At 41.6% G+C, this 12,894-nt stretch overlaps 1 gene segment (V, D, J or C); it reads left to right on the forward strand.

Moving 5' to 3' along the window:
• Positions 1-4,513: 4,513 nt before the first annotated feature.
• Positions 4,514-6,116, forward strand: LOC115388870 (Ig kappa-b4 chain C region-like). The segment is given in 2 exon segments: positions 4,514-4,634; positions 5,692-6,116. A coding segment is annotated over 1 exon segment (258 nt).
• The last annotated feature ends 6,778 nt before the right edge of the window (positions 6,117-12,894 follow it).

Raw genomic sequence — 12,894 nt, forward strand, 5'->3', positions numbered from 1 at the left:
ACTCTACCAGGGGCATCAAGCCCCCCGACAAGATAGCTCCTGGGATCATGCAGGCACTCAAACTCTCCCATCACTTTAAGGTAGCTTTTCAGGGGGACGCGGATGAACTTAATCAGGGATAAAATTCATTCAGAGCAACGTATCAGCGTAAAATATATTAACAGTAGTGCTGTCAGTTTTAAGCATTTGATCGCAATTAATCGTGATTAATTCATGGAGAGCTGTCAACAATTAACTTTTTTAAGTTGAGATTAATCGCAATGAAGAATCTAATCCTCATAAATCAGTTCCAATGTCAGGAAAAAGACTATTATCCTCGAGTTCTTTTCTTTGACCCAATTGGCAGACCTCAATGGATTAATCGCGATTAATCCATTGACAGCACTAATTAACAGTAAATTTTGGTTTTCACATTAGCTGCTGTGCAAATTATGTAGATTGTGAAATGTGAATGAAACAAAACAGTGTCAGAGCTGCTACAAAAAACTTTAATTAACTTTTATTAACACTCAACACATTTGAACAATACAGGTTACACCAGCAGAACCTTCAGTCTTTTAATGTGCGACCTGTGAAATGCAAATATTTCACATCGATGAAGAGGACGTCACACAATGCAGTTTAGTTTTCTCTGAACAGAGTTTTGTGGAGACGGGGTTGTAATCTTTACTCAGGGCCGTTTCTTCCTATAGGCCAACTAGGCGAATGCCTAGGGCCCCCAAGCCACCAGGGGGCCCCAAAGCTGCATGTTCAATCTCTTCTGAGGTTGAAAATGTCCAGTTTTTATCTGTAGCTAGCTCTTGTTTATTACACCTCTTACATGCCTAAAAATGTTGGATATAAATAAAATAAACTGCAATGATAAGCTGTGGCTGGTGCTTTTGTGGCATTATTAGTCTGTTGGACCACTGTCACACAGCAAGTGACGTCACGTAGCGGCCGCTACAGGTATGATGGGAATGATTGACAGCTACCTGTCATTAGCGAGAGGATTAACAAAACAAACCATAATGGCACCAGAAAGAAATTATTCCAGCGGAGCAGAAAAACAGAAGAAAAAGAAGACTGAGGATGAAAAACGTTCAAAGGATAAAGGTAAGTCATCCAGACCCGTAGACCCGTTTATTCAGATTATAAGGAGCGAGGACATGTTGTCGTCGTAGTCTGCTCTGTCATTGTTCAGTGGAAGTTGTCTCTCACGTATTTTACACTTTATTTTATGATTAGTTAGAATTCATTTGCTAAGTTTAGTGTGTATTGTATTGGGCTCTAATTAAAATGGTGCAACTTTTTTGTTTTTAATTTAAAGAACTATTTTAAAGGTTTGTTTTTTAATCGATCAATCGATCAACATTTAATTAATAGAGCCCTTTACATACAGTGACCAAAGTGCGCTCCAAAAAAAACTTCAAGTATAAGAATAAAAATAACTACATAATTTAAAACCAATAAGAAAATAAAATAGTATTAAATCAATAAAAACAAATACAAGTAATGTGTTTGATTAGTGTGTCAATGTGATCAATGTAATGTGATTTATAAATATTAGGCATGGTGTTTTATTCTTATTTTAGACTGTTATGGCAGTGGTTCATTTGTCTTAGTTTTATTAATTTAGTACAATTGGTAAACTAATGCAGAAAACTTAAAAGTGGCAACTTTGCAACTGGGTACAAACTTTAAAGGGACACTGTACATCACAATGTTTAATATAAAAACTGGTAAATTTAAATTTTCTGTATTGCTGCAACAACACTGTAATAGTAAAATAGAATATGCATTCAGGATCTATTTTTTGCTTGATAACCTAATGAGCTTTGTCTTTGCAGGAGTAATTCTAAAATATTTTGGAGCTCCAGACATCGAGCCTGAGGGATCGTCTGAACATCCTGACGAGGAAGCCCCAGGGCCATCACGTGCCTCCGAACCTCCTTCTGTCCGGAAAGCTCCAGAACAATCACTTACCTTAGAACCTCTTTCTGCCCAGGAACCATCAACTGCACATTTACATGGTCAGCTGCCTGTTTTTGATCTAGCTGACTGGCCATCAGTTTTCTCTGATTCATTCAGAACTGATATAGTTGAGGGCCATTTCAGATCAGTTCTGTTTTTACGTTCCCCAGAAAAGAAGATGGCAGAAAGCTAGGAAGCAAACATTTTGAACACAATATACTGTGACTGTTACTGTGAATAGTGTGTTATTAGCTGTTGTGCGGAGTGTGAGACTGTCGTGTTAAGTATTATTTTAAGCGGTGGTTTGTTTTGATTTTTGCACTTTAAAATACATGCTGATTTGTTATGTTTTCTGATTTAAAGTAAACTTTTTTTTTTAAATAAATTCTCAATCTGTTTTATTTATTGACATATAGAGGATGGTTTTCCTTGTATTATAGTTTCATTGGTTTAACTTGCCTGAGTGGCTCAACTCTTAAGACGTTTGATTTTAACTGTAGCCTAGGCTTAGGCGACCATCCAAAGGGTTAGAAATTTCTTCATTACAGTCTGACAAAATAGGGGCCCCAACCAACATCTTGCCTGGGGCCCCCATGAAGCTAGAAACGGCCCTGTCTTTACTGCATGGTATTCTTGATGTGGAGCTTTAAACAACATGGAACAATCAATCAATCAATCAAACTTTATTTATGAAGCACTTTTCATATGAAAGAAACACAACACAAAGCGCTTTGCAGCATTTAAAACCAAAATCAGGATATGATAAATAAAAACACAGCCACACCTTCACCACACAGAAATGTATAAACACAAACGCTGACTTACATTTGGGAGACATGGCACTGAGGATCATGGGAAACACCACCATAGTATTGATATTAGCTTTGTTGTCTTTGGAATCCACATCTCAGTGTTTGAACAGAAGTTTAAAAGTCTTGTTTTATTGACAGACCTTTGATTAAAATAACTTTGTGAATGAGATCATTACTGTGTGTTTATTGGCATTGTCAAACTTATTGCAGTCAAAACAATGTTATATATTTCTAACTGAAACTACAGATTCAGATTCTTTTCTCATGTTTGATCTTCATGATGGAGTAAACGCTTTAAGGAGCTTTTTGAAGGAAGGTTCACGTTCTGTCAACCTGATCTCCACAAGAAGGCTTTTCAAAAGTGGAAAAACTTTTTCTAGATCACAACTGGATATTACATTTATCCATTTAGAGATGGACTGGAGCTGGAGGAAACATGACATCTGATTGATTGTAAAGATGGAAAGACGTTTCAGTCAAAGATGACAGTGAGGTTTCTGACTGATAGTTTGGTGTTTGTGTCAGGGAGGACAGAGGCTTTGTCTGTGGGGGTGGTGGGATTTGAGGGACCAAACAGGAGGATTTCAGATTTGCATTGATGGAATGGGAGAACATTTTGGGCCATCCAGTGTAATGATGAGGTTACTTTTATCCAAAAATGCTTTGAAAAAGGAACAATAACTTGCAACACATGCGTGTGTGTACACTGTGTGGGCGCCAGATTGTGTGTTCAGTGAAGTGCATCAGTGAGCAGCAGTCAGTTCAGTTTCTGTTCAGTCTGACTGAGGGAGGTTTTTGTACGACGGTTTTTCACTGTGTGAACACTCTCTGACTGTTGGGATAATGAAAACTCTGACAGTAATAAACTGCAGCATCTTCAGCTTGAACTCCACTGATGGTCAGAGTGAAGTCAGAGTTTGATCCACTGCCTGTAAAACGATCCGGAGTCCCTGATGCTCGAGTGCTGGCGTAGTAAATGAGCCTTTTAGGAGGTTGTCCATCTTTCTGTTGGTACCAGGCTAAATAGTGTGTACTGCCAGAAGCATAGACATTCTGACTGGTCCTACATGTGATGGTGACGGTTTGTCCCACAGCAGAGCTGACTGCTGCAGACTGAGTCACTGTGACCTGGCCTCTGGACTCTGAGGAGACACAGACAGAAAGAGAAAGCAGCCTCATGGTTTTGTGGGCTTCATTTCAGAGGGACGGATGTTCATAGAGGAGAGGAGTTGGATTCTCTGGACTTTACCTGTGAAGCAGCAGCAGAGGAGAGTCCAGATGAGGACGCAGATCACACTCATGTTTGTGATGAGGAGGATTTCTCTGTCTTCTGTTGTCCTGAAGGACAGCTGTCAGTCATCCAGTCTTCAACTGTCAGGACTATAAACTCTCCCAGAGCACTGGAGCATGGTGCTGCTGATGCAAAGTGGCTCTCTATGGAAATGCTCTGACTGACTCCAACAGGGACTTGGATCACTTTAATCAATGAGTGTCAATTTACAGTCAAACATTTGTGGGAATATTAAGGAGATTGGTTTTCTGTTTTGATAAATATAGCATTAAAATCATGACGTGTGTGTCTAAAAATATCAAATTTCTATTGAAATACATTCCAATAAAAGTATTTCACAAAATAGAAAATAAATTTTGAAAAATTCTATCTAAATATTCATACAAAATTGCACAAAGTCTGTAAAGGAACTGGTCTGTTGAGTTTGAATCAGGACGTAGACGTAGTGTTGTAGAGTTTGTTTGTTTCACAGTCAGAGAGTGGTGTCTCTCTACAGTCAGAGGTTTTTGTACAGCGGCTCAATGAGTTTGTATCACTGTGGTACACGTTCGGTGGAGGAACCAGACTGGAGTTTGGAAGTAAGTTGATTCTACTTTTGATACTGACGGCGAAATGTTTCTAATTTTGACGTTAAACCTTGTTTTGCATGATTTGAGATGAGAATGATGTGTTTATGTTTTTCATGATGATCATTTTAGTGATCAAGTATGAATCTTCCCTGATTTCATGTGGTATAGCTCAGATCTGTCCTGCTTTAATTTTATCACCAGGAAAACATGTTATTTTTAAATTTGTACTGAATTAAATGTTATCAAGATTATCTGTCACAAAAATTTATTTTGTGACTCTTAAAATTTTTTCAGTCAGAGACTGATGGCTGTGTAACACACTGTTTTAACTCTACCAGTCTCATGTTGAATGTGTTTTTAGCCTGACCTGTGTATTTATTGACAGTTTTGGTGCAGTGGTCTGTCTTTGGGTTGAGTTTTATTTTACATGTCCACTGTTTGAAATGTGTTTGTATCGTAATATGTGCAGGCTTTATTCTTCTGGTTTCATTGAGTGTCTCTTAATCAAAGCTGGATTTATTCTTGGTTGTTATTTAATGTCTCTACATTCTGTTTCTGCTATTTTTTTTAATATTCATTTTATTTTAAATGAAAATACTTATAGTTATGCTGTGAAAATAAAAAAAAAACTCCTGATATACTATCTTAAGCTTCTATTTTAAAAAAAAAACAAAAGTTTGTTCTAATTAATGGAAACATTAATGTAGATTCAAAGCTCATTTCGTGAAAGTTTCCTCTCATAAGTTACAAAGTGTAACTTTCTGATAACGTTGATGCAAATCTTTGCCAGTAAAGGTTGAGACATGTGCTTGTGTTCCTTCCAGTGTAGTTTGAGGTGTTTCAGGTCAAACTGTTGGATGATTCTCTCTGTGCTGATGTGCATGAGAGGCTTGTTAAAGGGAAGTGAAACAATGTGTGAGTGAGTGACTGCTGGAGCAGAAAAAGCATCTGGCAGCAACTTGTTGAAGGACAAAATGATGTGTGTCCCACTGAAGCTGTCCAGGTGTGTGCTGTTTGATTGACAGCTGGCTGCTCCCTGTCCTCTCATCTGATTGGTGTCTCCTAGGTGACAGGCCCCCCACCCTGACGGTGCTGCCCCCCTCCAGAGAGGAGCTGCAGCAGGGGAAGGCCACGCTCATGTGCCTGGCCAACAAGGGCTTCCCCTCAGGCTGGAGTCTGAGCTGGAAGGTGGAGGACAGCAGCAGCAGCAGCAGCTGGGAGGAGAGCAGGAGCCCCGGGGTGCTGCAGAAGGACGGCCTCTACAGCTGGAGCAGCACCCTGAGGCTCCCTGCAGACCAGTGGAGGAAGGTGGGCTCTGTGACCTGTGAGGCCACCCAGGGCTCCCAGACTCCCCTCAGAGAGACACTGAGGAGAGACCAGTGTTCCCAGTCCTGACCGGACTCACTGGGACTCTCACACTGCTTTGACTCTCACACTCATCTCACCTCTGTCATTCACTCTCTTTCACTTTCTTCTATCATCAAACCAAACTCTCTTCATCAATATTCATCTTCTTTCATCATGATTTTCTTTCAGGTCTGACAAAATAAACACTCTTTTCATGTCAACTCTTTGGTCTTGGATGAGTTTTTTCCAGCAATCAAATCATCATAACACCTTGTTTGGAGCAGAAATGTCACTTGATAGATATTCTCAGTATTCCAGCTCTTGTTGCTGAATTACTTTCATATCAGACAGACTCAAAACACACAGTCAGTCAGAGGAAGCTGTGTCCTTCATTCATGATGAACAAATGTCCTTCACTTTTCTTGATACCAATAAATGCTGATTTAGATAATTGTGTTAAAATTAAATTAGTTGCTCTGAAGTGTGAACTCCAAATGGTAACTGAACCTAAGATCAATGAGTGTGAATTGTATAAAGTTCAAAACCACATCATCAATATACATACTGATTGTTATTTAAGGTAATGATGTTGAAATTTCTGTCTTTTCCCCATTGATATCAGGTTCATGAATATTCTGTAAAACTACAGTGTAATTTAAAATTCTGGTCACACTTTATAAGAACTATACGCTGTTAAGCATTAGTTGTTCTACATTCAAACAGAAAATAATAAAACAAATTCTGACTACTACTCAACAATATTATAGGTTCTTCGCACTTGTGAGAGACATATAGAGCACTTTCAGTTCAAGGTAAAATTCAAAGGTGAGATTCATTTTGTGCATGTTGTGTGTAATTTACATTTCTTTCTCAAAGTCACTTGATACTGTTGTCAAAGAAATGTTATTAGTAAATGCTCCAACAATTGGTTCCTTGCTTCTTCTTCTTCTTCTTCTTCTTCTTCTTCTTCTTCTTCTTCTTCTTCTTCTGACAGATAGATAGATAGATAGATCGATAGATAGATAGATAGATAGATAGATAGATAGATAGATAGATAGACAGATAACAACAAATGACAGACAGAGATTCAAACACTGAGACATCCTCTGTTAGAGTTAAAAGTATTTCTTTTCTTTTTTTATTTGGTGTTTTTACAGGCACACAGTCTTTAACAAGATGTGGAAATGTATCATGAATGTCCCATTTTCATCAGACAGCCAGAAATAGGCAAAAACACCACAGGGTACCTGTTCTCTTCCACCACCGCCACCCACACACAACAACAACAATACAGTCTGACGATGCTTCACTACACTCAGACTGTCACGTAAACTCAAGTTTGAACCAGATGTGAGAAATATGTGAAGCAGTGTGTTAAAAATCAGTTCTAAAGGCTTTTTCACCACACAAGCATTACTAGCCAACTACTTTTTGACACATCACTGAAATCATTTCGCAGAAGAGTTCAGCACCACGGACAGCGACCACATCATTTTGAAAACAATCAAACAGCCTGATGTACCAACACAGGTCAGCACCATGGACAGCAACATCAATCACCTGAAAGCCCAGTACGCTAACATTTTGTGAAGTCACTGCAGCTCGCAAGTTAATACAAATTCCATATAAAATAGATCGACTCACCAACATTATGAGTGCACACATATGCATGGTGCTCAGCAAAGTCATCCAAAATGCACTGTATGCCCATCACCCTGGCTGACTCATTTTTAGTGGACAAAATTGCAAGTCCACTTAGTCTCTCATGCTCCTCAAGTGGTTTCCAGTCAATTTTAATTTGAAGAATGTGTGATAAAAGGTTGCAGCAGTGACTGGGATAATCAAAAATAAAAGAAGGATGAGTAAACCTCATCAGCAGTTGACGCTATGGCTGGGTGACTCACAATTTTGATTTGCGATCTGGTCCTTGAAGCAGGCTCGAAAAAAAAGCAGCTGGCCAGGGAAGCTATGGCCAAAGTCCTGATCTGCTGGGCAGCTCGGACATGAGCATTCTCCTGTGCTTGCTGCAGAGTGTTGGGTTGAATTGCCTTAAACATCTTTGCAGTTCTGTTTAAGCTGGTAAATCTTTGGGACAGTAGCTGGATGATTGTTACGTCCGCTTCTCTTAAAGGAGGACTGGAAGCAACATAAAACCCAGATGTTATGGGTGAAAGAGGTGTTTAACAAAAAAGGATTACATAGCAAACTAAGGAACACCATAAATCAAAAATAACACAAAACGAAGAAACACAAGACTACACCCAAAAATGATCCCTATAATTAACCAAAACAACACAAAACCACCGGCTATTCTAATACAATCCAGTTCAGCTCACAGAACCAAGCAAGTAATCACTAACGCCGAGCCAGACGAGTGGGGAACAACAGGCTACTGCTCAGACACAGCTGCTCCCAGAATGATCCTCCCACCAGTCTTTTGAAGGGGAGGCTCCTGCAGCGGCCACTCGTGACTGCAGGCTGCCGTGTCATCCCCAATGCTCTGGTGCTCCAGTCAATAATCCAGTCCTGGACAACCTGTAGGTGCAACAGAGGGAGAGATCCCAGCCACACATACACACATACACACACACACACACACACACACACACACACACACACACACACACACACACACACACACACACACACACACATACACACACACAGACACACACACACACACACAACCATAACGGCAGCAGCCGTGACACCCCTCCCCTTGAATTAACAACCACTGGTTGTTACACACACAAAAAAAACAACCTATGTACACATTCACGATGCAAAACAGTGTTGTCGACACACCACACATAACCAAGAATCATCATCACCAACAATCGTCATCACCAACAACAATCTAGACAACACCAAAACAGAGCCAACAACCAACGCAAAAACTGACAGAATATACATATATGTATATATAATATTTTTTTTATCTCCCCCTGACAAACCATATTAGTGAACAGACCAGGCCACAAAAATAAAAAGAGGTGTAGGGAAGGAAGGAAATGCAAAGACACCCACCAAGCATTTTTTTTTTTTTTTTTTTTTTTTGTGAGAATAGAGCTAGCAGTAACTAGTAGTAGACTCGGGGCGTGCAACAAGAGAGGGCTACTACAGATCACCATTAGTCTAACCACCACAAGAAGACAAGGTAACCGAGTATGTGAAGAGTGATTAAAGATCAGCGTGATCATGCAAATGTGATGGTGATGGTGATGGTGATAGTGAACATGCATATATGACCTCTGACCCCTGAGAAGGCCAGAAGCAGGCCAGAGAGGCCCTCAGAGCCCAGACAGCCGGCGGTCATCACAGAGCCCGGATCCAAGCCGCTCCCCAAGGCAGACGCCCCCGCTCCGGTTCAGAAACGGTTCACACACACACACAGTCCACCCTACCCCAAACACACTCACATTCCCACGTCATCCAACCGTCATGTCCTGTGGGAGACCCTCCCGGAAGGCAAGGGAACACCGGACCCCACATCCAGGACCCCCCGCCACCCACAACTGCTGCCCCCACCCCCAAACCCCACTGCTGCAGACAGGTATGCACCCCAGAGCCAGCAGCCCCCCAAACCACAGCCGGTCCAAACCCAGGCCTGTGGGGAAACAACAGCCCCCCCCCCGGCCCCCCACCAGAAGGAACCCGGAAACGGGGGCGCAGAAGACCCATTGCCCCCTCCCTCCCCCTCGCCTCATGAGTGTTGATAGAGTATATGTTGTTTGCGATTAAAATTGAGGGGCAGTAACCACACCGTGCCGCGAGTGAGGCCAAACGAGCAGTCCCATCTACCTGAACAGCCCCACCCCCGACACGGCGTGCCAAGACCCCTCGACTTGTGTGTTTGTATGTATTTGGTTGTGTTAGATGACTAAGTGCAATAAAGACTGAGAGGCGAGCCACTGAAGGGTGCAGTGATTGGGGTCACTTAGATGGCCCCCTCCACCACACCCTACCTGATAAGCCCGCCTCCCAAAGCCCTACGTGTGTGTGCATGAGAGCGGGGGGAGAGGGGGGTCCGGGGATGCCGCAGCACCCCCGTCACCCAGGAGCCCCCGGACGAAGGACCGGGCCAGGAGCGCCCGAACACGAAGACAGCCCCCAGCGAAGCAGTCCAGACCCCGACCCCAAGACAGCGCCAACCACCCGCAGCCATCAGGCCCCCCCCACCAACAACCGACCCTCAAAGAGGAGAGGCCCTCATCTTCCCCTTACATTAAGTGATGGAGCTGATCACAGGGGACCAGAGGGAACCAGATTCAGCTGATTGGTCCTTTGAACAGACAGACATTGTCTCCAAGCTGATATGATCTAATAAAAGACTCTTAAACTGCCTGTTACTCAGATTATTTCTGGATTTCCAATTTACAAGGATAGTTTTCTTTGCGATGCACAAGATGGTGAAAACCATGTAGACTGAGTTTATTGATATGTTAATTTCACCCAAATCACCGAAGAGGCACAGTGTGGGAGTTGCAGGAATATTGCATGTGAACCATGTTGACAGGTCTTCACACACCTGAAGCCAGAATCTCTGCACTGGTGTGCAGGACCACAAGGCATGGAGGTAGTTGTCAGTCATGTTATCATTGCAATGTGAACAGATATCAGATTGTGATAGACCCATCTGGAACATCCTTCGTCCTGTGTAATGAATTCTATGCAGAATTTTGAATTGTATTAGTTGTATATTTGAATTCTTTGTCATTTTGAAAGTATTTGAACATATTTGTGACCACGCATTTTCGTCAAAGTTGTTAGATAAGTCAGCCTCCCATTTTAAGGTCGGAAGGAAGATTTGATCTTCCACCTTTGATAATATTTTATATATCTTTGATAGCAACTTTGGGGAGCTGAGGTTTAAGAATTCTTCGACCCCGGGAGGTAGCTGTCCCTGCAGTTGATTAAAGGTATATTTTTTACCTATGATAGATTTAAGTTGATGATATTCTAGAAATGCTGTGCTGCTGATTCCATATTGTGAGGTGAGAGTATTGAATGATAGAAAGTTGCCGTTTTCAATGATATATTCAAGCTGGCTGATTCCTTTATTTCTCCACTGAGTGAAGTTTATCATCTTTTTGTTTTGCAGGATGTCCGGGTTGTTCCAGATGGGTGTGAGTTTACACGGGATCAGAGAAGATTTGGTTAGCTTTAGAAAGTCCCACCAAGCCATTAAAGAGGCACTGATGTTAATACTTTTAAAACACCGATGGGATTTGATGGTGGAACTGATGAATGGTAAATCAGAGATGACTAGATCCTCACATAATGCTTGCTCTACATCCAGCCATGGCTCATCTAAATTGTTAGGTTTAAGCCATTTGGAGATATATTGCAGCTTGCTGGCTATGAAGTAATTACTGAAGTTAGGCAAGTCCAGTCCACCTCTGTCTTTAGTCTGTTGTAGCGTCTTTAAACTGATACGTGATGGTTTATTTTTCCAGAGAAATTTAGATATGTATGAGTCCAGTGATTTGAACCAGCCAGACGATGGTTTGGTTGGTATCATTGAAAATAAGTAGTTAGCCTTAGGTAAAGTCATCATTTTAATGGTGGCAACTAGGGCTGCACGATATTGGAAAAAACTGACATTGCGATTTTTGGGGGGCTTGCGATATATTGCGATATATATTGTGATATTAAAAAATAGAAGAATTTTCACCTGATGACCTGAATAGCTCTATTTAGGGAGATGGCCACTTGAGAGAAATACGTGGTGCTTCATACCGCTTGTCGAGCATGTGGATCATTTTTTTAAATCCCTCTTTAATGATCCACGGTGTTCAATGGCACCACGTCTTTCGCTAGGTAAAAAGTTATTGCATCCGTGATTTGTTGATGCTGTTTGGAGTTCCTATCATACAGTGTTACGCCGGCAAAGGCTTCTGTAATTGTTTTTTGAGAAGATGAAGTTTCACCTGGGGTCTTTGGTTTTGCACTGCAAATACAGGAAAATGGTCCAACAGGTTTGACGTATTACCTCCTGTTGAGGCAAACACGACGAGGCACTGTCGGCAGAGGACGTTTTTTTGTTCCGTATCATCTTTTTTATAGCCGAAATACATCCAAATTTCACACGTTGACCTTCTTTTGGGGACTAAATCCTCTGTCGCTTCCTCCTGCATGTCGCCTGTGTTCAGAGTGTAGCCTGAGAGCCCCCCCCCCTCTCTCTCTGCTGTGGAGGAGGGAGGGGGGAGGTGAGTGCTGAGCAGGAGGGGAGGGAGAGAGGGCGGCTGTGGGGAGCATGGAGCAGCTTGCTGCTTTTACGAAGCAAAACAAAAGTTAAAAATAATAATAATAAAAAATATTGCACATCCTGCGATGTGACTATTGCACATGCGCACATTGCGATGGCGATGTTCAAACGATATATTGTGCAGGCCTAGTGGCAACCCTCCCCATAAGAGATATAGGTAAGCGTCTCCACCGTAAGAGGTCATCCTCTGTTGACTTCAGTAACGGAACATAATTTAGTTTTGAAAGTTCTGATATCCTTGGAGAAATGTTTATGCCTAAATATCTAATGTTTCCAGACTGGATTTTAGCATTGGGTATACTTTGTAAATCACAGTTTATAGGCATGGCTGTAGTCTTAGACCAGTTGATAGAATAGTCAGATATTAGTGAAAATTTGTCAATAAGTGTGATTGTCTGGGAGACAGAAAATGAAGAGTTCTTCAGGAAAAGCAATACATCATCTGCATAAAGACTTATTTTATGTTCTATCTTATTATTGGCCAGAATCCCTCTGATGTCTTTATTTTGTCTTATAGCAGCTGCCAGAGGTTCGATAAAGATGGCAAACAGTGAGGGAGAGAGTGGACAGCCCTGTCTGGTTCCTCGCTGCAGACAGAAGCTTGGAGAAGTCTGCTCGTTAGTCTTTACATATGCAGCTGGGTTGTTATATAAG

Source organism: Salarias fasciatus, chromosome 5 (assembly GCF_902148845.1).
Source record: "Salarias fasciatus chromosome 5, fSalaFa1.1, whole genome shotgun sequence".
Lineage (NCBI taxonomy): Eukaryota > Metazoa > Chordata > Actinopteri > Blenniiformes > Blenniidae > Salarias > Salarias fasciatus.